The sequence below is a fragment of the Sapajus apella genome, unplaced genomic scaffold (genome assembly GCF_009761245.1).
Source record: "Sapajus apella isolate SASKATOON/1434 unplaced genomic scaffold, GSC_monkey_1.0 scaffold23, whole genome shotgun sequence".
NCBI lineage: Eukaryota > Metazoa > Chordata > Mammalia > Primates > Cebidae > Sapajus > Sapajus apella.
The window spans coordinates 2,817,683-2,838,889 of record NW_022436963.1 but is presented as its reverse complement, the minus strand read 5'-3'; the positions used below and the strand labels follow the sequence as shown (position 1 = coordinate 2,838,889).

Below are 21,207 nucleotides of genomic sequence, written 5' to 3'. Positions count from 1 at the left end.
TCTTCTTGAGGAATATCTTTGTGGAGTTCTCTGTATTTCCTGAATTTGAAATTTGGATTGCCTTGCCAGGCTTGGCAGTTCTCCTGGATAATATCCTGGAGTGTGTTTTCCAGCTTGGATTCATTCTCCCCATCATATTCAGGTACACTGATCAAGCATAGATAAGGTATTTTCACATAATCCCCTATTTCTTGGAGGCTTTGTTCATTTTTTTTTTTTGCTCTTTTTTCTCTTGTCTTGCCTTCTCTTTTTATTTCATTGAGTTGATATTCACTCTCTGATATCCTTTCTTCTGCTTGATCGATTTGGCTATTAAAACTTGTGTTTGCTTCACGTAGTTCTCATGCTGTGTTTTTCAACTCCACCAAGTCATTTATGTTCTTCTCTAAGCTGGTTATTCTAGTTAGCATTTCGTCTAACCTTTTTTCAAGGTTTTTGGTTTCTTTGCATTGAGTTAGAATGTGTTCCTTTAGCTCAGAAAAATTTGTTATTATCCACCTTCTGAAGCCTGTTTCTGTCAATTCGTTGCACTCCTCAGTCAAGTTGTGATCCTGTGTTGTTGAGGAGTTGTGATCCCTTGAAGGAGAATAGGTGATCTGGTCTTTGATGGTTTCATCTTTTTTGTGCTGTTTTTTCCCCCATCTTTGTGGATTTACCTGGCTGCGGTGTCAGGGAGCTGCTTGATGAGGTCGCTTGTCTGTCTGTGGAGGCCCTACTGGGCTTCTAGGGACTCCTTCAGGTTACTAGGGAAGCTTCTTTTGTCTTTTTTCTTTATACTGGAGGATTATACTGCCTTTTCCACTGACCTGTAGGCACTGCTGGGTTGTCACGAACGCTGTCCCATTGCTACATAGGCTTCCTGTGTTTTTTGTTAAAACATGTAGCCCAGTCCCACCCCTCTAGTGGTGGGTTGTGCCCTTCCTCCACTGGGCTGGATCATTCAGGATTCAGCTCAGACTGTGGCACAGGCTATGCAACCCACTAGAGTCAGGGCTTCAGCCCTCTGGGGTTTGTGGGGGAGGGTAGGGACCCGCCCAGCCACACCCTGCCATCTCCCCCTTTCAGCTTCTTCTCTCTCTAGTCATGGGGTAGGGGCCTGCCCAGCTGCTCCCACTTATAGCTCCCTCTCTCTCTGGGTAGGTGCAAGGGGTGATAGCTCAGTCTGCAGGCTCTTATTCAACTCAGTGCTTGTAATTCCCAGTGCTTGACTGGCAAAGATCCCCTGTTCTGTGTATTGCTGAGGCTTTGGGGGAAGCACTGTATCTGGGCCAGAGTGCCAGAGGGGGAGCCTCCAACTAGCTGGTCAGATGCACTTTCTGGGTGAAGCAGCACCCCTCCTTGCCTTGGTCTGCCCTCAGTGGTCTTTGCTCACTATCGGACCAGACCCATTGAAATGCACCTGGTACCTTGGTTGGAGCTAGGAGATCTCTGGATTTCTGCATCTCTCTCACTGGGTGTTGTATGCTGGAGTTGTGTCTAATCAGCCATCTTGGAACTCTATATCCCAACAAAGAATTTAATATCCAGCCAAACTAAGCTTCATAAGCAAAAGAGAAATAAGAAATGCTGAAAACCAAATGCTGAGGGAATCTGTTACCACGAGACCTGCCTTATGAGAGATCCTGAAGGAAGCACTAAATACAGAAAGAAAAGACCATTACCAGCCATGACAAAAACACACAAGTACACAGACCAATGACATTATAAAGCAATTACATAAACAAGTCTGCAAAATAACCAGCTAACATCATGATAAAGGATCAAATCAACACATATCAATACTAACTTTGTAAATGGGCAAAATTTCCCAATTAAAAGGCACAGAGTGGCAAGCTGGATAAAAAACCAAGCTGTCTTCAAAAAGACCCATCTCACATGCAGTGACACACATAGGCCCAAAATAAAGGGATGGAGAAAAATCTACAAAGCAAATGGAAAATGGAAAAAAAGTAGGGCTTGCAATCCTGATTTCAGACAAAACAGATTTCAAACCAAAAAAGATTAAAAAAGACAAAGGGTATTACAGTATATATGCACCCAACACAGGAACACTCAGATTCATAAAGCAAGTTCACAGAGACTTTCAAAGAGACTTAGACTCCTACACAATAATAGAGGGAGACTTCAACACCAACACTGACAGTATTAGACAAATCATCAAGACAGAAAATTAACAAAGATATTCAGGACCTGAACTCAGCACTAGATCAAATGGACCTGATAAGACATCTACAGAACTCTCCATTCAAAAGCAACAGAATATACATTTGTCTCATTGCCACATGGCACATAATCTAAAATTGACCACACAATTGGCCCACAAAACACTCCTCAGCAAAATAACTAAAATCATACTTTCTCAGACCAAAGCGCAATCAAATTAGAAATCAAGACTAAGAAATTCACTCAAAACCATAAAATTACATGGAAATGGAATAACCTGCTCCTGAATAACTTCTGAATAAATAATGAAATTAAGGCAGGGCAGAAATCAACAAGTTCTTTGAAACTAATGAGAATAAAAATACAACAAACCAGAATCTCTGGGACACAGGTAAGGCAGTATTAAGAGGGAAATTTATAGCACTAAATGTCAAATCAAAAAGTTTGAAAGATCTCAATTTAACAACCTAGTGTCACAACCAAAAGAACTAGAAAACGAAGAGCAAACCAATCCCCAAAGTAGCAAAAGACATAAAATAACCAAAATCAGAATTGAACCAAAGGAGACTGAGACACACACACAAAAACATTTAAAATATCAATAAATCCAGGGGTTTTTTTTGAAAAAATTAATAAAATAGATAGACTGCTAGCTAGACTAATAAAGAATAAAAAGAGAAGATTCTAATAAATACAATCAGAAATGAAAAGGGGGATACTCCCTTTGACCCCACAGGGATACAAATAACCATCAGAGAATATTATGAACACGTTTTTATGCATATAAACTAGAAAATCTAGAATAAATAAATAAATTCATGGATACAAACACCCTCCCAAGAGGGAACTAGGAAGAAATAAAATCCCTAAATGGACCAGTAATAAGCTCTGAACTTGAGTCAGTAACAGCCTACCAAAAAAAAAAAAAAAAAAAAAAGGTGAGGACCAGACAGATTCACAGCCGAATTGTACCAAACGCACAAAGAAATGAGGTCAGCATCATTCTGATACCAAAACCTGGCACAGATACAACAACAAACAACAACACAAAACTTCAGACCAATATCCTTGATGAACATTGATGCAAAAATCCTCAACAAAGTACTGGTACACCAAATCCAGCAGCATATCAAAAAGCTTTTCCACCACAATCAAGTAGGCTTTATCGGTCAGCCGTGGTGGCTTACGCCTGTAATCCCAGCACTTTGGGAAGCTGAGGTGGGTGGATCACTTGATGTCAGGAGTTTGAGACCAGCCTGACAAACATGGTGAACCGCCCCCGTCTCTACTAAAAATACAAAAATCAGCCAGGCCTGTAGTCCCAGCTACTTGGGAGGCTGAGGCAGAAGAATCCTTTGGACCCAGGAGGCAGAGGTTGCAGTGTGCCAAGATCGTGCCACTCCACTCTAGCCTGATTCTATAGCTAGAAAACCCCACAGTCTCAGCCCAAAAGCTCCTTAATCTGATAACTTCAGCAAAGTCTCAGGATACAAAATCAACATGCAAAAATCACCGACATTCCTATATGCCAACAACAGTCAAGCCAAGAGCCAAATCAGGAATGCAATCCCACTCACAATTGCCCTTCTCCCCCCAGCACACAATACCTAGGAAGACAGCTAACCAGGAGGTGAAAGAGCTCTACTAGGAGAACTACAAAACACTGTTCAAAGAAATCAGAGATGACACAAATGGTAAAACATTCCACACTCATGGACAGAAAGATTCAATATCTTTAAAGCGGCCATCCTGCCCAAAGCAATTTATAGATTCAATGCTGTTCCTATTAAAATACCATTGACATTCTTCACATAACTTGAAAAAACTATTTTAAAATTCATATGGAACCAAAAAAGAGCCTGAATAGCCAAGGCAATCCTAAGCAAAAAGAACAAAGATGGAGGCGTATGCTACCTGACTTCAAGCTATACTATAGGGCTACAATAACCAAAACAGCATGGTGCTGGTACAAAAACAGACACATAGACAAGCAGAACAGAATAGAAAGCCTAGAAATAAGGCTGCATACCTACAACTATCTGATCTTCAACAAAGCTGACAAAAACAAGCAATGGAGAAAGGACTCCTTATTCAATAAATGGCACTGGACTAACTGGCTAGCCACATGCTGAACATTGAAACTGGACCTCTTCCTTATGTCACATACAAAAATCAACTCAAGGTGGATTGAAGACTTAAACATGAAACCCAAAACTATAAAACCCTGGCAGACAACCTAGGCAATACCATTCTGGACATAGGAATGGGCAAAGGTTTCATAACAAAGACACCAAAAGTAATTGTGACAAAAGCAAACATTGACAAATCAGATCTAATTAAGCTAAAGAGCTTCTGCATAGCAAAAGAAACTATCAACAGAGTAAGCAGACAACCTATTGAACTGGAGAACATTTTTGCAAATTATGCATCTGATAAAGCAACTATAAGGAACTTAAATTTATTTAAAAAAAAAAAAAACTCAAACGACCACATAAAAAAATGGACAAGGGACCTGAGTTTTCAAAGGCCAAGAATCATATGAAAAAGGCTCAGCATCACTGATTATTAGAGAAATGCAAATCAAAATCACAAGATACCATCTCGCACCAGCAAGAATAGCTATGATTAAAATGTCAAAAAATAACAGACGCTGGCAAGGCTGCAGAGAAAAAGGAATGCTTATATACCATTGATGGGAGTGTAAGTTAGTTCAACCATTGTGGAAAGCAGTCAAAGATGTAAAAACATAACTACCATGTGACTGAGCTATCCCAATACTGCATATAAACTCAAAGGAATATAAATCATTCTATCATAAAGACACATGCGCTCATAGGTTCATTGCAGCACTGTTCACAATAGCAAAGACATGGAATCAAGCTAAATCCCTATCAACGGTAGACTGGATAAAGAAAATGTGGCACATATACACGATAGAATACCATGCAGCCATTAAAAAGAATGAGATCATGTATTTTGCAGGAACATGGATGAAGCTGGAGACCATTATCCTTAGCAAACTAACCAAGCAACAGAAAACCAAATACCACATGTTCTCACTTTTAAGTGGAAGCTACAAGATGAGAACACATGGATACATAGAGGGGAACAAAACACACTGAGGCCTATCAAAGGGTGGATGGAGGGCAGGAGGAGGGAGAGGATCAGGAAAAATAACTAATGGGTACTAGGCTTAATATTTGGTAAAGAAATAATCTGTACAACAAACCTCCATGACACAAATTTACCTATATAACAAACCTGCACAGGTACCCCTGAACTTAAAATAAAATTAAAAAACAAATTAAAAAAAAACAAAACAAAATAGGCTGGGTGTGGTGGCTCAATGCCTATACTCTCAACACCTTGGAAGGCTGGAGCAGGAGGACTGCTTGAGGCCAGGAGTTTGAGACCAGCCTGGGAAACAGCAAGGCCTCTTCTCTGCAAAAAAATGTCAAAAAAATTAGGTAGGCAGGTGGCATGCACCCAGTCTCAGCTACTCAGGAGGCTGAGACAGGAGGATTACTTTATTCTAGAAGTTTGAGGCTGCACTGAACTAAGATCATGCCACAGGACTCTAACCTGGGTGACAGAGTGAGACTGTTTCAAAAAAAAAAAAAGAAAAAACCCCACAAAATAGCAGCAAGTGTTGGTGACATGTGGAGAAACTGGAACCCTTGTGCACTGTCAGGATGTAAAACAATGCAACTGCTATGGAAAATACTATGGTGTTTCTTCAAAAAGTTAAACATAGAATGACTATATGATCCAGCCATCTCACATCTCTGTATATACCCAAAAGAAGTGAAAGCAGGATCTTGAAGAGATATTTGTATGCCAATATTCATAGCAGTATTCACAATAGTTAAAAAGTAGAATTAACCTAAGTGTCCACAGATGGGTGAATAGATGAATTAAAAAATGTGGTAAATATATTAAACGGAACATTATTTAGTCTTAGAAAGGAATGAAATTCTGACCCATGCTAAAACATGGATGAGCCTTGAAGACATTATACTGAGTAAAATAAGCTACTCACAAAGGACAAATACTGTGATTACACTTAAATGAGGTATCTAGAGTAATCAAATTCATAGAGACAGAAAGTAGAATAGTGGTGGGTGCCAGAGGATGGGGAGGGGAGAATGGGGAGTTATTATTATTTTTTTAAATTGCATTTTAGGTTTTGGGGGGAGTTATTTTCAACAATTAACAACGTTTCAGTTTTGCAACATGAAAAGAGTTCTGGAGATGAATAGAGTTCTGGTGATGGTTGTACAATGATGTGAATATACTTAATGTCACCGAACCCTACACTCAGAAAATAGTTAAGATTGTCAATTTTATGTTATGTGTATTTTATCACAATTAAAAATATAAGGTTTTTAAAAAGTCAGCTGAACTTTTTAAATGGTAGCTGCAGCTAAACTTTTTAAAAGTCTGTATTTCTGCTCAAACACAAGACTTAATGATGATAAAAGAAACTTACTTGTATGCTAGAGCTCCAGCAAAGTGCTTCTGGATATATGTGTCCATCACAGGTCGAAAGTGAAAATACTTGATGTCTCGGAGCAGGTTGATGATGAACACCTGGGAGATATGGACAGCAAGTCATCAAGGTTCACTGAAGGCCTCATATCTATTCCCAGTGAGAAACAGAGTCTTCCTTCTCCAAAGCATGGCAAATTGTCAGTGTTTTTTCTAGCATTCCTTACAGGTAATGAATGTAAGATTTCCATTCTGTGTCTGTATTTCTGTCTTGTCTTTTCTCTTTCAAACACCGCAGCCTCCTAATTCAGACCTGGGCTCATCAGTCACTTTCTGTGTTTACTGTGAGCCTCTCCCTTCACAATAATGCTGGGTGGTACAATACAGATAGGGGAAAGGCAAAACAACATGTGTGTAGATGGCATAAACAATAAAGTATCCCCAAAAACTTGGAAAAGAGAGGAAAAAAAGCTTGTTCTCTGAGCCAAATCAGCCTATGAAAGGCTGTGGCCTTCAGAAATGGGGCTGGTGGACAGGGAAATTAGGAAGAAGAGCTGGAAGGGCAAACTATGCAAGTACCCATTGCAACTCTCATCTCTTCTCCCCATCTATCAGGCCAACTGGAGTATCTAACTCTCCTCGAATGTATGGCTCTCCGTGGGACTGGACATATTAAGCAAAATACACCATCTATTTTCATTGACCAGTCTTCTGAGACTGGTTCTGAAACAACTGTATAGACTCTGGAACTCTCTTCATGATGGTTATAGCCTAGTTTGCAAGAGAAAAAATGGACTATTTGATTTCTACTACTCTCTGGGTTTCTGACCTCATGGAAGTCACTATTTCAGGGGCCAGGCAATACTGCAATAGTGATGAGACTGAAGATCCAGAAACTACAAAGCCAAGGCCTGGAATTGATTATGCTATATTCTTCAAATTTGATTTGCCTGGTAGGTTGGTTGGACTTCCTGGGGCAACAACACTCAGTCCCTTTTCTATTGGAAATATCTATATCTTGTGCTGATTCACTCTAATAAATTGCTTCCCTTAAATTTTCTGAAATATATGACAGGAATAATTAATAAAAGTAAAGAGTCAGGAAAGTGACTTACCAGTGACTGAAAAACCAACAGGCCGTATTTCTCTGTATTATCATCCAAAATCACAAAGAGTGTATCTAAGATGTCCTGCAGAAACTGAAACAACAAAGAAAGCAGAGGGCTCAGGTATCAGGACCTTATATGCAGTCAAACTTCCACAAACCAATGAATTTAAATTCCAATAAAAAGGTGAAAGATCTCTCTCTTAGGACCTCAAAATACCACTTAAAAATCATCTAGTACCATGAGCCTCCACCTAGCTAAGTGATTACTAGGTGGACTTGAGGTGTTGGCTTATAGCCCAAAGGGCCCCAAGAAAGACTTCAAGCTGAGAGCCAAATCAAGAATGCAACTGCATTTACAATAGCCACACCCATAAAATACTTAGGAATACATCTAACCAAGGTGGTGAAAGGCCTCTACAAGCATAACTACAGAATACTGCTGAAGGAAATAATAAATGACACAAACAAATGGAAAAATGTTCTATGCCCATGAGTTGGAAGAATCAATATTGTTAAAATGCCTATACTGACCAAAGCAATCTACAGATTCAACATATTCCTATCAAACTACTGACATCACTTTTAACATAATTAGAAGAAACTATTCTAAAATTAATACAGAACCAAAAAAGAGCCCAAATAACCGAAGCAATCCTAGGCAAAAAGAACAAAGCTGGAGGTATCACATCACCCACTATATTACAAGGCTACATAGCAAAAATGCATCATACAGGTACAAAAACAGACACACAGACCAATGGAACACAACAGAGAGCCTCAAAATAAAATGGCCTACCTACCGCCATCTGATCTTTGACGAAGTCAACAAAAATAAGCAACAGAGACAGGATTCCGTATTCAATAGATGGTGCTGGCAGCAAAAGAGACATCAGCAGAGTAAACAGACAACCCTCAGAGTATGATAAAATATTTGAAAACCATGCATCCAACAAAGGACTAGTATCCAGAATCTATAAGGAACTCAAAAAAATCAGCAAAAATCCCAAATAATCCCATCAAAAAGTGGACAAAGGACATGAAAAGACATTTCTCAAAAAGAAGATATACAAATACATCTAACCAAGGTGGTGAACAAATAAATGTATGAAAAAAAAGTTCACCATCATTAATCATCAGGAAAATGCAAATTAAAACCACAATGAGATACGACCTTATTCCTACAAGAATGGCCGTAATTGAAGAGTCAAAACACAACAGATGTTGGTATGAATATGGTGAAAAGGGAACACTTTTGTACTGCTGGTGGGGATGTAAATTAGTACAACCACTATGGAAAACAGTATGGTGACTCCTTAAAGAACTAAAAGTAGATCTGCCATTCCAGCAATCCCACTACCAGGTATCTACCCAAAGGGAAAGAAGTCATTATATGAAAAAGATACATACACATGCATGTTTATGGCAGCATAATTAGCATTTGCAAGGATAGAGAACCAACCTAAGTGTGCCCATCAACCAACAAGTGGATAAAAACATGTGGTATATATACACACATACATACCATGGAATACTGCTCAGCCATAAAAAGGAAATACTGTCTTTTGTAGTAACTTGAGCTAGAGGCCACTATTCTTAGTGAAGTAACTCAGGAATAAAAAACCAAATACTGTATTTTCTCACTTGTAAGTGGAAGCTAAGCTATGAGGATGCAAAAACATACAAAGTGATATAATGGACTGTGGGGACCAGAGGGGGAAGGTTAGGAAGGTGGTGTGGGACAAAAGACAACATACTGGGTACAGTGTACACTGCTTGGGTGACGGGTGCACCAAAACCTCAGAATTCCCTATGAAAGAGCTCATCTATGTAACCAAAAACCACCTGCATCCCAACAACTATTAAAATTAAAAAAAAAAAACATGAAAAAGAGTGTGATAACTGGCAAAACAATAAATGATGCTGAGATAGCTAGCTAGAAGAAGTTAAGGTGAAAGTAAGAAACATTCTTCCTCAGGCAGTATGTTTACATTGTGTGGAAATGAACAATTTCCTTCCCACTGATATGCTGCAGCTAGTACATTACTCATGCTGAAGAATAAATCTGGATCCCTACTTTCACCATGAACAGAAATGAACTCAAGGCAGATTAAATATTTAAATGTAAGATCTCAAATTATAAGAATTCTAGAAGAAAACCTAGAAAACACCCTTCTGGACATTGGCCATAGGAAATAATTTATCACTAAGTCCTCAAAAGCAATTCCAACAAAAACAATTGACAAATGGAACTTAATTAAACTAAAGTTTCTGTACAGCAAAAGAAACTATCAATAGAGTAAACAGACAACCTACAGAATGGGAGAAAATATTTGCAAACTATGCATCTGACAAAGGACTAATATCCAGAATATATAAGGAACTCAACTCAACAAGCAAAAAACAATTCTATTAAAAAGTGAACAGAAGACATGAACAGACACTTCTCAAAAGAAGATATACAATAAAGTGGCCAATAAATATGTAAAAAATGCTCATTATCACTAATCATCAGTGAAATGCAAATTAAAGCCACAATGAGGTACTATCTCACACTGGTCAGAACGACTATATTAAAAAGTCAAAAAGGCTGGGCGTAGTGGCGCACGCCTGTAATCCCAGCACTTTGGGAGGCTGAGGCAGGCGGATCACTTGAGATCAGGAGTTTAAGACCAGCCTGGCCAACATGGCGAAACCCTGTCTCTAGTAAAAATACAAAAATTAGCCAGGCATGTTGGCTCACACCTGTAATCCCTGCTACTTGGGAGGCTGAGGTAGGAGAACTGCTTGAACCCAGGAAGCAGAAGTTGCAGTGAGCCGAAATTGCACCACTACACTCCAGCCCAAGTGACAGAGCAAGACTCCATCTCAAAAAACAAACAAAAAAGTCAAATAACAGATGCTGGTGAAGCTGCAGAGAAAAGGGAACTCTTACACCTTGCTGGTGGGAATGTAAATTAGTTTAGCTCCTTTAGGAAGCAGTTTGGAGATTTATTTTAAAAACTTAGAACTACCATTTGATCCAGCAATCTTATTACTATGTATGTACCTGAAAGAAAAAAAATTGTTCTATCAAAAAGACCATGCACTCATATATTCATCCCAGTACTATTCACAATAACATAAGACATGGAGTCAATCTAGCGCCCATCAATAGCAAACTGGATAAAGAAAATGTACATAGGCCGGGTGTGGTGGCTCATGCCTGTAATCCCAGCACTTTGGGAGGCTGAGGCAGGCAGATTATGAGGTCAAGAGATCGAGGCCATCCTGGCCAACATGATGAAACCCCAACTCTATTAAAAATACAAAAATTAGCCAGACGTGGTGGTACACACCTGTAGTCCTAGCTACTCAGGAGGCTGAGGAGGAGAATCGCTTGAACCCAGGAGGGGGAGGTTGTAGTGAGTGGAGATAGCACCACTGGACTCCAGCCTCGGTGACAGAGCAAGACTCCGTCTCAAAAAAAAAAAAAAAAAAAAAAAAAAAAAAGGAAAATGTGGTACATATATACCATGGAATACCATGCAGATAAAAAAGAAGAAAATCATAACTTTTGCGGTAACAGGGATGCAGCTGGAGGCCATTACAGAAACTAGCAGGAACAGAAAACCAAATACTGCATGTTCTCACTTTTATGTGGGAGCTAAACATTGGGTACTAATGGACATAAAAATGGTAACAGTAGACATTGCGGACTACTAGAGTGGGGAGGGATGGGGGCAAGGGTTGAAAAACTGTTAGGTACTATGCTCACTATTTCAGTGATGGGATTATTCATATCTCAAACCTCAGCATCATGTAATATATCTATGTAACAAACCTGCACATGTACACACTAAATCTAACATAAAAGTTGAAAATATAAAATAAAAAAAGAAAACATGGCATATATACACGATGGGATGCTATTCAGCCTTACAAAGAGAGATCCTGTCATTTGCGACAACATGGACAGAACTGGAGGACATTAAGCTAAGTGAAGTCAGTCAGGCACCGAAAGACCACACGATTATACTTATATGCTGAATATAAAAAATCGAACATATAGAAGTAGAAAATACAATGAGGAATACCAGAGGCTGAGGAAAGGTTGTGGCTAGAGAAAGGGGAGACGTTGTTCAAAGGGTACAATGTATCAGTTAGATGGGAAAAACAAAAAGCTTTAGTGATCTATTGCACAGTATGGTGATATAATAAATGCCTTGTGTATTTCAAATTGCTAAGAGTAGATTTTAAATATTTTCACCACAAAAATGATAAGAATGATAAGAACGTGAGTTGATATATTTGCTAATTAGCCTGATTCAATCATTCTGCATTGTGAACATATAGTCTACATTGTTAAAATGTCACATTGTATCCCATAAAGATAAAAAATTACTATTTGTCAGTTAAAAATAAAAGTATTCAAAAAGAGAAAAAGGAAGCTAACAACAACAACAACAACAACACTCTGATGAAACAGTCTCAGAGGGTTACTGGCAAAATTCATGATGAATGAAGTAGGGTTTTCTGCCCAGATTCTTCCTCATTCAGTATGATTAAATTATGTGGAAGACATACCTTAACAATTTCCTCCCCACTGACGTGCCGTAGCCGCCCTAGTACATCCATGATCCGGTCTGGGAAGGCCTTCCACTTCAGCAGAGCTAGGAGGTCCACTAGAAAGCAAGCCCAAAAGATGATGAACCCTGGCTACTCTTCTTTTTTTCTTTTTTTGAAACAGAGTCTCACTCTATGGCCAAGGCTGGAGTGCAGCTGTGTATTCTCGGCTCACTGCAACCTCAATCTCCCAAATTCATGTGATTCTCTTGATTCAGCCTCTTGAGTAGCTGGGATTACAGGCATGCACCATGATGTCCGGCTAATTTTTGTATTTTTAGTAGAGACGGTGTTTCACCAGGTTGGCCAGGCTGGTCTCAAACTCCTGACCTCAAGTGGTCCACCCACTTCAGCCTCCCAAAGTGCTGGGATTACAGGCATGAGCCACTGCACCTCGCCTGACCCTGGCTATTCTGAGGTCATGCAAGGTCCAGACTCTCCCAGTCAAGGACAGGTGGAATCTAGAGGGACAGAATTAGCTGCAAGCATCAACACAGACTGAGATCAAGGCCAAAGACACATCTATGATGTGTACTGTGAAGCTACTAAAACCGTGGGGAACCTTGTAGGCTGCTGTTGCTGAGTGATTCCTTCAACTTCAAATGAAAAGAAGCCCATTATTATGGCATGAAAAAGGAACGATTTCTGCCTCTCTTCACATGCACTAGTAATGTGGAGTGAACAACAGAGGAAGGTGGAGGACACCACCCTGCAGGCACTATCACCTACCATTCTGCGTGAGTTTGGTAGAGGAGAGCTGAGTGGAGATGAAGAAAGATTCTTTGGTGCTGCGCTGAAAGATGAGGCTAGAAGGGATATTAGGACAGCCATTGTAGTCCTCTTTGCAGCAGGGCAGGCCGAGGTACAGAGCATGGTTATTAAATGTGCTATTCTCATCACACTGTAGGCAAAAATGGAGAAAAAAAAGTCCCCTGAGCCATGCAACATGCAAAAACCAGGTTCTAGGGAATTTCTGGGCTGATATTTGCTCTCATCTTCCTAAGGCTGAATGTTGGGCTTCAGGTACTCTTGGAAGAGTGCTTTCTATTCAGAAACTCCCTAGAACAGCTCATGTGCCTTTTAAACAGAATATGGTAGGGCAATGTGGTTGCCACCAGATGTGCAGGTAATCTTGGGTGGCAGTTATGCTGTGACAGCTGACAGTACCATGATGTCAAACAGCAGGCCTAAGAATATACTAAACAAGACCGCAATGGCAATAAGGGGTTGGTAATGGATTTCCATCCAGTAAGTGAGAAGTAGAAAACAAAGAACTTGTTGGCATTACTTGTGGGAGGAAGGCCACTGCTCTTAGAAGACCTGCCCACAGATGTCCCAATGTCACCCACCAGTGCACTTCCCTGGGTCCTTTGGCCTGCCCAGTGAAAACCACCTAACTGAGAACCATGTGAGAGAGTGGCCTCAGTGAGGGGTGAGGGGTGGGGATGAAAGACAGCCAGGCCTCATACCTTGTACACATAAAGCTCGTGAATATCATCTGAGAGAGTGGTGCCATCGTCACGCATCAGGGGTGAGAAGGCAAAGCCAAAGAGTTTCTTTTCTCCTTTGTCCTTTGCTGCAATCAGAGCCAAGTATTAGTTGTTTCTTGCCTTCCACTCTGCTTCCTCATTGAAATTCTCCTTGTGCTTATTACCTACGCTCTTGTGTCTCACCTCTTTCATTAACTAGGTGGAAACCTGACTGCAGGAATGATAAGAAATATACCAAAATGAGCTTCTATTCATATTCACAGCATATAGGCTACCTAGACCCAAAAAGAAACTAAATTGCTGGTCTTGATGACCAGGGTCTCTTTAATAAGCAGTTTAATCATGGTACAAAGGGATATTCAAAGAAGAATGACAATGGATAATAATCTCAGACACTAGGAAGGGCCAAGACAAGACTCTATGGTTTTGAATCACTGCTTTTACCGTCCCAAAAATAGCCTCTGGTGACATCCCATCTCTGAATATCCGTTTATTCCCAACTCCTCATTTTCTTGCCCAAATAATAAGGATCCACTTAATTCTGTTCCAGAGAGGAGAGAGTTATATTAATATTCTCAAGGGAATGTGGGGGGAAATCTAACTTACTAGAACAATGTCTGAACTCGAAGCGCAGGTGGGAGCCCCGGAACCGGTCAATGGGGATGGGCAATTTGATAATTTCTCCCCAGCGAGGACTATTACTGTGGTAGAGGACAAAGGAGTGGTAGGAACTCCTATTTGGCTCTCCTGAACCTAAGCTGATGCAATCCTGGAAAAAAGAAACAAAATAAGATGTCATTTTCCTGGTAGGAATGTCTGGATTTCTGTGTCACTAGGACACTTTTCTTTCTATTGTTTAAAGGTCTAATTTTTGCACTAAGCAAAATCTATGAGATGAGAAAATGCATTTTACTTAAATTCAATACTTTTGAAGCAGTTATGTAGATGGTATATGAAATCAGCAGTCACGATTCTCCTTGTTTTCTTTGGGGTGAAAGTAACTACACGTACTCCTCAACAAAACGGGAGAGAAGCAGGGTGGTGCATTAAATCACTAAGGTAGGCTCTTCATTCTCACTAAGGAGAGAAACAACAAGCTGCATGAGAGAACTCAACTGTATGTAACATTTTACCAGATCAGAAAAAAAATTAAATTACAAAGTGGAGAGAGCCTGTTTTCTAATTGTCCTGAGTCCTACACTTGGACTGGCATTTTAGGTCACTCCTGGGTGACTTTCTTTGGATGTGAACAAGTTAGGCCAGATTTAACTTAACCCATCTCCCAAATATTGCCATGAAGATGCAGTCTCAGTACTGCTCATGCCCTTGTCTGGACAACAGGAAGCTTTGGGCCACATACTCAGGAGTAGGTCCCAGTCCACACAGGGGTGATGTGATCAGCTGACCATTCTCCTGTCACTGGCGCTCTCCTTGCAAATAGTGAACAGACTTAGGTTCTGGAGTTTTTTAAATGGCACACAAATCATTGTTTCTACTATTATTTCAACATTCTCCTCTATTTCTGTCCTGATCTGGAAAATCATTTTGACTAATTTTATCTTTTTCTGTCAAATGGGAATGATCATTCCTGTTCTATCTCACAGTGTGGCGGCCAACACACAGAAGCAAGGTTTGCACAACACTGACTTGCCTTCTACCAAGTGGGAGGCAAATGATGCTGTGTTATTCACCGCAGACTTTACCATGACATGACTGAAGAGAAAACTCATGTGCAACAGGAAAACAGCACTCCAAGTCTTCACTTTCAGTGGAGAATAACAGAGGATACTTGTACTACATTGCCTTTAATCTTCCAGGGCCTGAGTCTGCTGTTCTTTGTCCTATAACTTAGTACCAGGAAGTGACTAAGTTCCATCCTTGACCAAAGTGTAAATACAACTTTCTGTATTAGCTCAAGAATAAAAAGGCAGAATGGGACCTAACAAGTTACCAAAAGTAGGCAGCTCTATGCTAGGCGGAATGGCAGGAGAGGTAACATATAGGACGGAACTAGAGGGAATAGGTCTAAAATGGAGCAAGAGGGATTCAGGTCAGATACTAGGAAAAATTTCTGCAATGGCTGTACAACACTGGAAGTCATTATCAAAGCTCACTTTAGGGTTTCCTAAAGAAAGAAAAAGGCAAAGAAAAAGACATATGGGGTGATTTTAATCCTACTTGAAGAGAATGGGCCTCTGGATAAAGTCCACAGAGAATTATCATAGGATTATCCTCCATCCCAATTGACTGACTGGCAAGCCTTACCTTCAAGATTTCTCCATCTGCATAAAGCACATACATGGTCACTTCAATATTCTTTTGTACACTCTTTCCTCCTCTCTCGAAATCTCCCTTCTCCAGGGTTAGGTACAGGTCATTGCGGATATCACCTGCGGGGAAAGAAATGCCACATCCTTATGACTCCAGAAGCCATACTGCCCCATTTTCACAGAGAACTAGGCTAGCATTTGGATCTTCTGGGGTGGGTGGGCGCTCAGGGCATTCCAAGCTTGGTTAATAACGATGGACATTTTACCATTATCAGTGCAGCAGCACTCAGGTTGGTTAGTCATGTATTCTCTAAGTCCGAATTCTAAAGATGTTCACCACACCCTGTCAAGGGTGGGGAATCTTTCAGATTGTAGACACTCAGACTATTCAGTCTATCTCCCTCCAGGAGAATGGCTATAATCTAAGCCTCCCAAAGAGGGAAGATTCTAGAATCAACAGGAATAACATTTTAACATGCCTATGTCTTAACTACTAATCCTTCTTCTTTTCCCTCAAGAAGGGTTTCTCTTTGATAGATTTATACTTTTTATATGCCTTCTTTTTGCAATCCCCATCCTTTCTGAGTCTGACTGGAGAATACACTAATTTCCTTCCAAAGATTTGGAGACTTTGTTCCAAATCTCATTCCCTGCTGGAGTGACAGGTAGAGGTCACTGGACTACTTGTCGCTTTTTCTTCTTTTTGTTTGCAAGTGTGCTGGGAGATCACTTTTCAGAAGCATAGGTAGTAAGGCAATGAGGCAACATGTTGTGCTCTTTTGCTTCCCTGTGCTCTGACTCCAGCCCATTTTGCCTATCTCTGTTGTTCAACACTAGGGAGGAGAAGCTCAAACTTCAAGTCTAAAATGACCCAAGTTACATCTGCCTTTTTAGGGTGATGGTCGAGGGGAGACAGTGTTGCCTGTTCATGTATAAGGGTGTATTTAGGCTGCTCTAAGATCCTAAATCTTTAAAATAACCGGTTTTATTCACATGAACAAAAGAAGGGCTTTTGACTTTCAAAAAAAAAATAGTAAAAGCTGTGGGAGCAACAAACTTCAAAAGAAGAAAATGGCAAAGGAAAATAGGAAAGACCAAAGTGAAAATGTGTTAGCAGCCTAAAGAAACCAAATGAAAAATAATGAAACAACTTGCAAAACATGCCAGTTCAGAAACCAGGTGTTTTTTCTACTTCAGTTCTTTGAAAAACTGGTACATTTAAATATGTTATTATTTGGAATCACAATGATAGAGGCAGGGTTTGCTTTTGGTTAGCATGTGGGCTTTCTGGTTTGGTCAGAGATAAATGACAATGCTCTCTTTTTTGCACTGACTACCTCTCTAATAATGGAAGCATCTGAGTTTCTCTCATGCATGAAACAGGAATAGACCAGGACTAGCACATGTTTGAGGATTTCAGGGGTCTTTGTGACTAGTCCTTCCATTATTCAGGTCATTTTCCTAACCGGGGTACAACGTCTTGAAATCATGGTTATTTGGCTGCATAATGAAGGTTCTTAAAATACTATGGCTAAAGTGGGGAAGAAAAGTCATGACAAGCAATTAACCATTCCTCGAGAGCCCTGAGATCTTTCCCTAATGTGTGAAAGCCATCTTCTTTCCCAAACAAGCAACCTTGATGTTACCATGAAGGAAGAAGAAAATGTATCTTGAAAATCATATCAAAATGCCACTGTTGCATATGTGGGATAGCCTGGAGGACCACATCTACACAGACCCTTGGGTTAGGAAGTGCCGCTGCTTTGAATTCTAATGAGTCTAGAATCTTAGTCCACTTCCTTTGGACGTTGCTGCTTGGGGCCTCCTAGTATACTATTTAGAGTGCTCAGGTGTACAGGGTAGGTTTGGGTGGGGAAGACAGGTAGAACAAGAAAGGAAGCTCAAATTTATCAGTTTGCTACTGTCAGGACAGAGGCTGAATAAAGTCAGTCCTGAAAGTAACATCCAAACTTAACTGAGAACTTTACTATGGCTCATTGCTATTTTTCTTCATTTTAACTTTCTCCTTTAAAGTCAGGTTATTGCTATTACAGTGGGATAAATCAGAGTTAGCTATACCTGAATTTTAAACAATTGAAACAGGCTTCTTAGAAAAGTCTTAATTGCACATTAGTTTTTCTATGGAATTTAAGTAATACTTAAATTTAAATTAGCACAAAGTGAATAGTCTAGAATTTTTAAATTAATTTTTAAATTTTTATTTTTATCCTTTTCTGAGTCAAATAGTTTAGAAAATTTTATTTTTTTAAATTTTTATTTATTGATTTATCCCATTTATTTATTTTATTGCATTTTAGGTTTTGGGGTACATGCGAAGAACATGCAAAATTGTTGCATAGGAACACACGTGGCAGTGTGATTTGCTGCCTTCCTCCCCATCACCTACCTCTGGCATTTCTCCCCTTGCTATCTCTCCCCAGCTCCCCACCCCCCACCGTCCCTCCCCTATTTCCCCCCAACTGACCCCAGTGTGTAGTGCTCCCCTCCCTGTGTCTATGTGTTCTCATTGTTCAACACCCACCTATGAGTGAGAACATGCGGTGTTTGATCTTCTGCTCTTCTGTCAGTTTGCTGAGAATGATGGTTTCCAGGTTCATCCATGTCCCTACAAAGGACCCAAACTCATCGTTTTTGATGGCTGCGTAATATTCCATGGTGTGTATGTGCCACATTTTCCCTATCCAGTCTATCGTCGATGGGCATTTGGGTTGGTTCCAGGTCTTTGCTATTGTAAACAGTGCTGCAATGAACATTCGTGTGCACGTGTCCTTATAGTAGAATGATTTGTAATCCTTTGGATATATACCCAGTAATGGGATTGCTGGGTCAAATGGAATTTCTATTTCTAGGTCCTTGAGGAATCGCCACACTGTCTTCCACAATGGTTGAACTAATTTACACCCCCACCAACAGTGTAAAAGTGTTTCTATTTCTCCACATCCTCTCCAGCATCTGTTGTCTCCAGATTTTTTAATGATCGCCATTCTAACTGGCGTGAGATGGTATCTCAATGTTGTTTTGATTTGCATTTCTCTGATGACCAGTGATGATGAGCATTTTTTCCTATGTTTGTTGGCCTCGTGTATATCTTCTTTTGTAAAGTGTCTGTTCATATCCTTTGCCCACTTTTGAATGCGCTTGTTAGTTTTTTTCTTGTAAATCTGTTTTAGTTCTTTGTAAATTCTGGATATCAGCCCTTTGTCAGATGGGTAAACTGCAAAAATTTTTTCCCATTCTGTTGGTTGCCGATTCACTCTAATGATTGTTTCTTTTGCTGTGCAGAAGCTGTGGAGTTTGATTAGGTCCCATTTGTCTATTTTGGCTTTTGTTTGCTTAATCTAAGAATAGGTGCTTGGCCGCATGTTCTCACTCATAGGCGGGCGTTGAACAATGAGGGCACATGGGCACAGGGAGGGAAACATCACACACTGAGGTCTGTTGGGGGGTGGGGGACTAGGGGAGGGACAGTGGGGGCTGGGGAGGGATAACATTGGGAGAAATGCCTGATGTAGGTGACAGGGGCACGGAGATAGCAAACCACCATGGCATGCGTGTACCTATAAACAGTCCTGCAAGATCTGCACGTGTACCCCAGAACTTAAAGTATTAAAAAAAAATCTCAATCAAATAAATGGTTACAATTTCTGTTTAAGAAAGAAAAAAAAAAGAATAGGTGCCTGGTTTAAATATCACCCTGGTTTGAACTCTCTGGAAGTCATTCTCAAAATAATCTATGTGGCTTTTTAAAAGCAGTTACCTATTGGCTACCAGGAACATTATTCTAGGCTGTACAAACATTTTTAATCCCTGTGGCTCTATATACAGGTTAACCAATAACATGTCCTTCAAATGAAACATTTTCAAATTTTCCTAGTTTTATATGTATATAGAATACTAATAGAAAACTAGGAGCTGGGCATGGTAGCTCATCTCTGTAATCCCTGCTTTGGATTATAAAGAGGCTGAAGTGGGGAGACTGTTTGAGGCTAAGAGTTCTAGACTAGCTGGGCAACACAGCGAGGCTCTACAAAAAAAATTTTATTTTTAATTAGCTAAACATGGCAGTGTGCACCTATAGTCCTAGCTAGTCAGGAAGCTAAGAAGGGAGTATTGCTTGAGCCCAGGAGTTTGAGGCTGCAATGAGTTATGATCCTGCCAGTGTACTTAAATCTAGCTGACAGAGCGAGACACTTTTAAAAATAAACAAATAAAATTAGACAATGTCTTGGAGGTTATTAATGAAAGAATTTGATCTGTGTTGATTATACAGAGTATGCTCACGGTTTCTGGGCAGGGCATTTTAAGGTAAAATGCCAGTTTCAAAATGGAAGGATTAAGTTATATATTCCTATAGTTTTCATTTTTTAAAAAAACAGAATGCCCTTGGTGGTCATCTAGCTGAGAAAATTTATCAACACAAGTAATTGTACCCTCTGAGTTACAGACTGCAGTAGTTTATTTTCATCAGGTCTTTAGCTGCTCTTTATTTGGAGAACAGACCTGCCTAGACTATTCTAGAACTACTCTCAGCCAGGTTAGGTATTAGGTTATTGGGCTTATGGGTTGCAATTATGCAATTATGGTTTCAATTTCAAGAATGGCAATTTGTGAAAATTAATGTTGCTGAGAGGGAGAGGCTTCCTGTCAAAATCTCTCTGGGGGATCATTTCAATCAAGCTCTCTACTAATTCTCTTGGAACTAGAAGAAAACATAAGCGGAAGCAACTGTGAAAAGCTTCAGGGATCTAATGACCCAGGCCTACCTGTCTGCCTGCCTTACAGATAGCCTTCCATAGTTCCCCGGCTCTTTAGCTGTCCCTATTGCATGTTATAAGTTCATAAAACCTATCAGTCGGATCATGCCTTTGGGTTAAGGCTCTGTTTCCGAGAGGCTCCTGTAAACTTTGGCACCAACTTCCAGGAAATATTATCAGGAGAGAGAGGCATGAGGGCAGGCACATTACAATGAAGATGAGAAAGAGAAAGCTGGAGCAGTGGTTTTGGATGTTAGTTTGCAGACCACAGTCTGGCTGGTTGTATTCGAACCACCTGGGGAACTAGTTGA

The 21,207-nt window shown here is 40.1% G+C and overlaps 1 protein-coding gene across 2 annotated transcripts in view; it reads right to left on the bottom strand.

Moving 5' to 3' along the window:
• DOCK3 (dedicator of cytokinesis 3) overlaps window positions 1-21,207 on the bottom strand; it is a 664,292-nt gene that overhangs the window by 124,652 nt on the left and 518,433 nt on the right. For both annotated transcript variants that reach the window (XM_032290004.1, XM_032290005.1), the window contains exons 15-21: window positions 16,117-16,241; window positions 14,458-14,620; window positions 13,831-13,937; window positions 13,091-13,262; window positions 12,323-12,420; window positions 7,767-7,850; window positions 6,653-6,753 (exon numbers count right to left, since the gene is read on the bottom strand). In XM_032290004.1, the coding sequence (XP_032145895.1) occupies window positions 6,653-6,753; window positions 7,767-7,850; window positions 12,323-12,420; window positions 13,091-13,262; window positions 13,831-13,937; window positions 14,458-14,620; window positions 16,117-16,241 (850 nt within the window). The remainder of the gene's footprint in view (window positions 1-6,652; window positions 6,754-7,766; window positions 7,851-12,322; window positions 12,421-13,090; window positions 13,263-13,830; window positions 13,938-14,457; window positions 14,621-16,116; window positions 16,242-21,207) is intronic.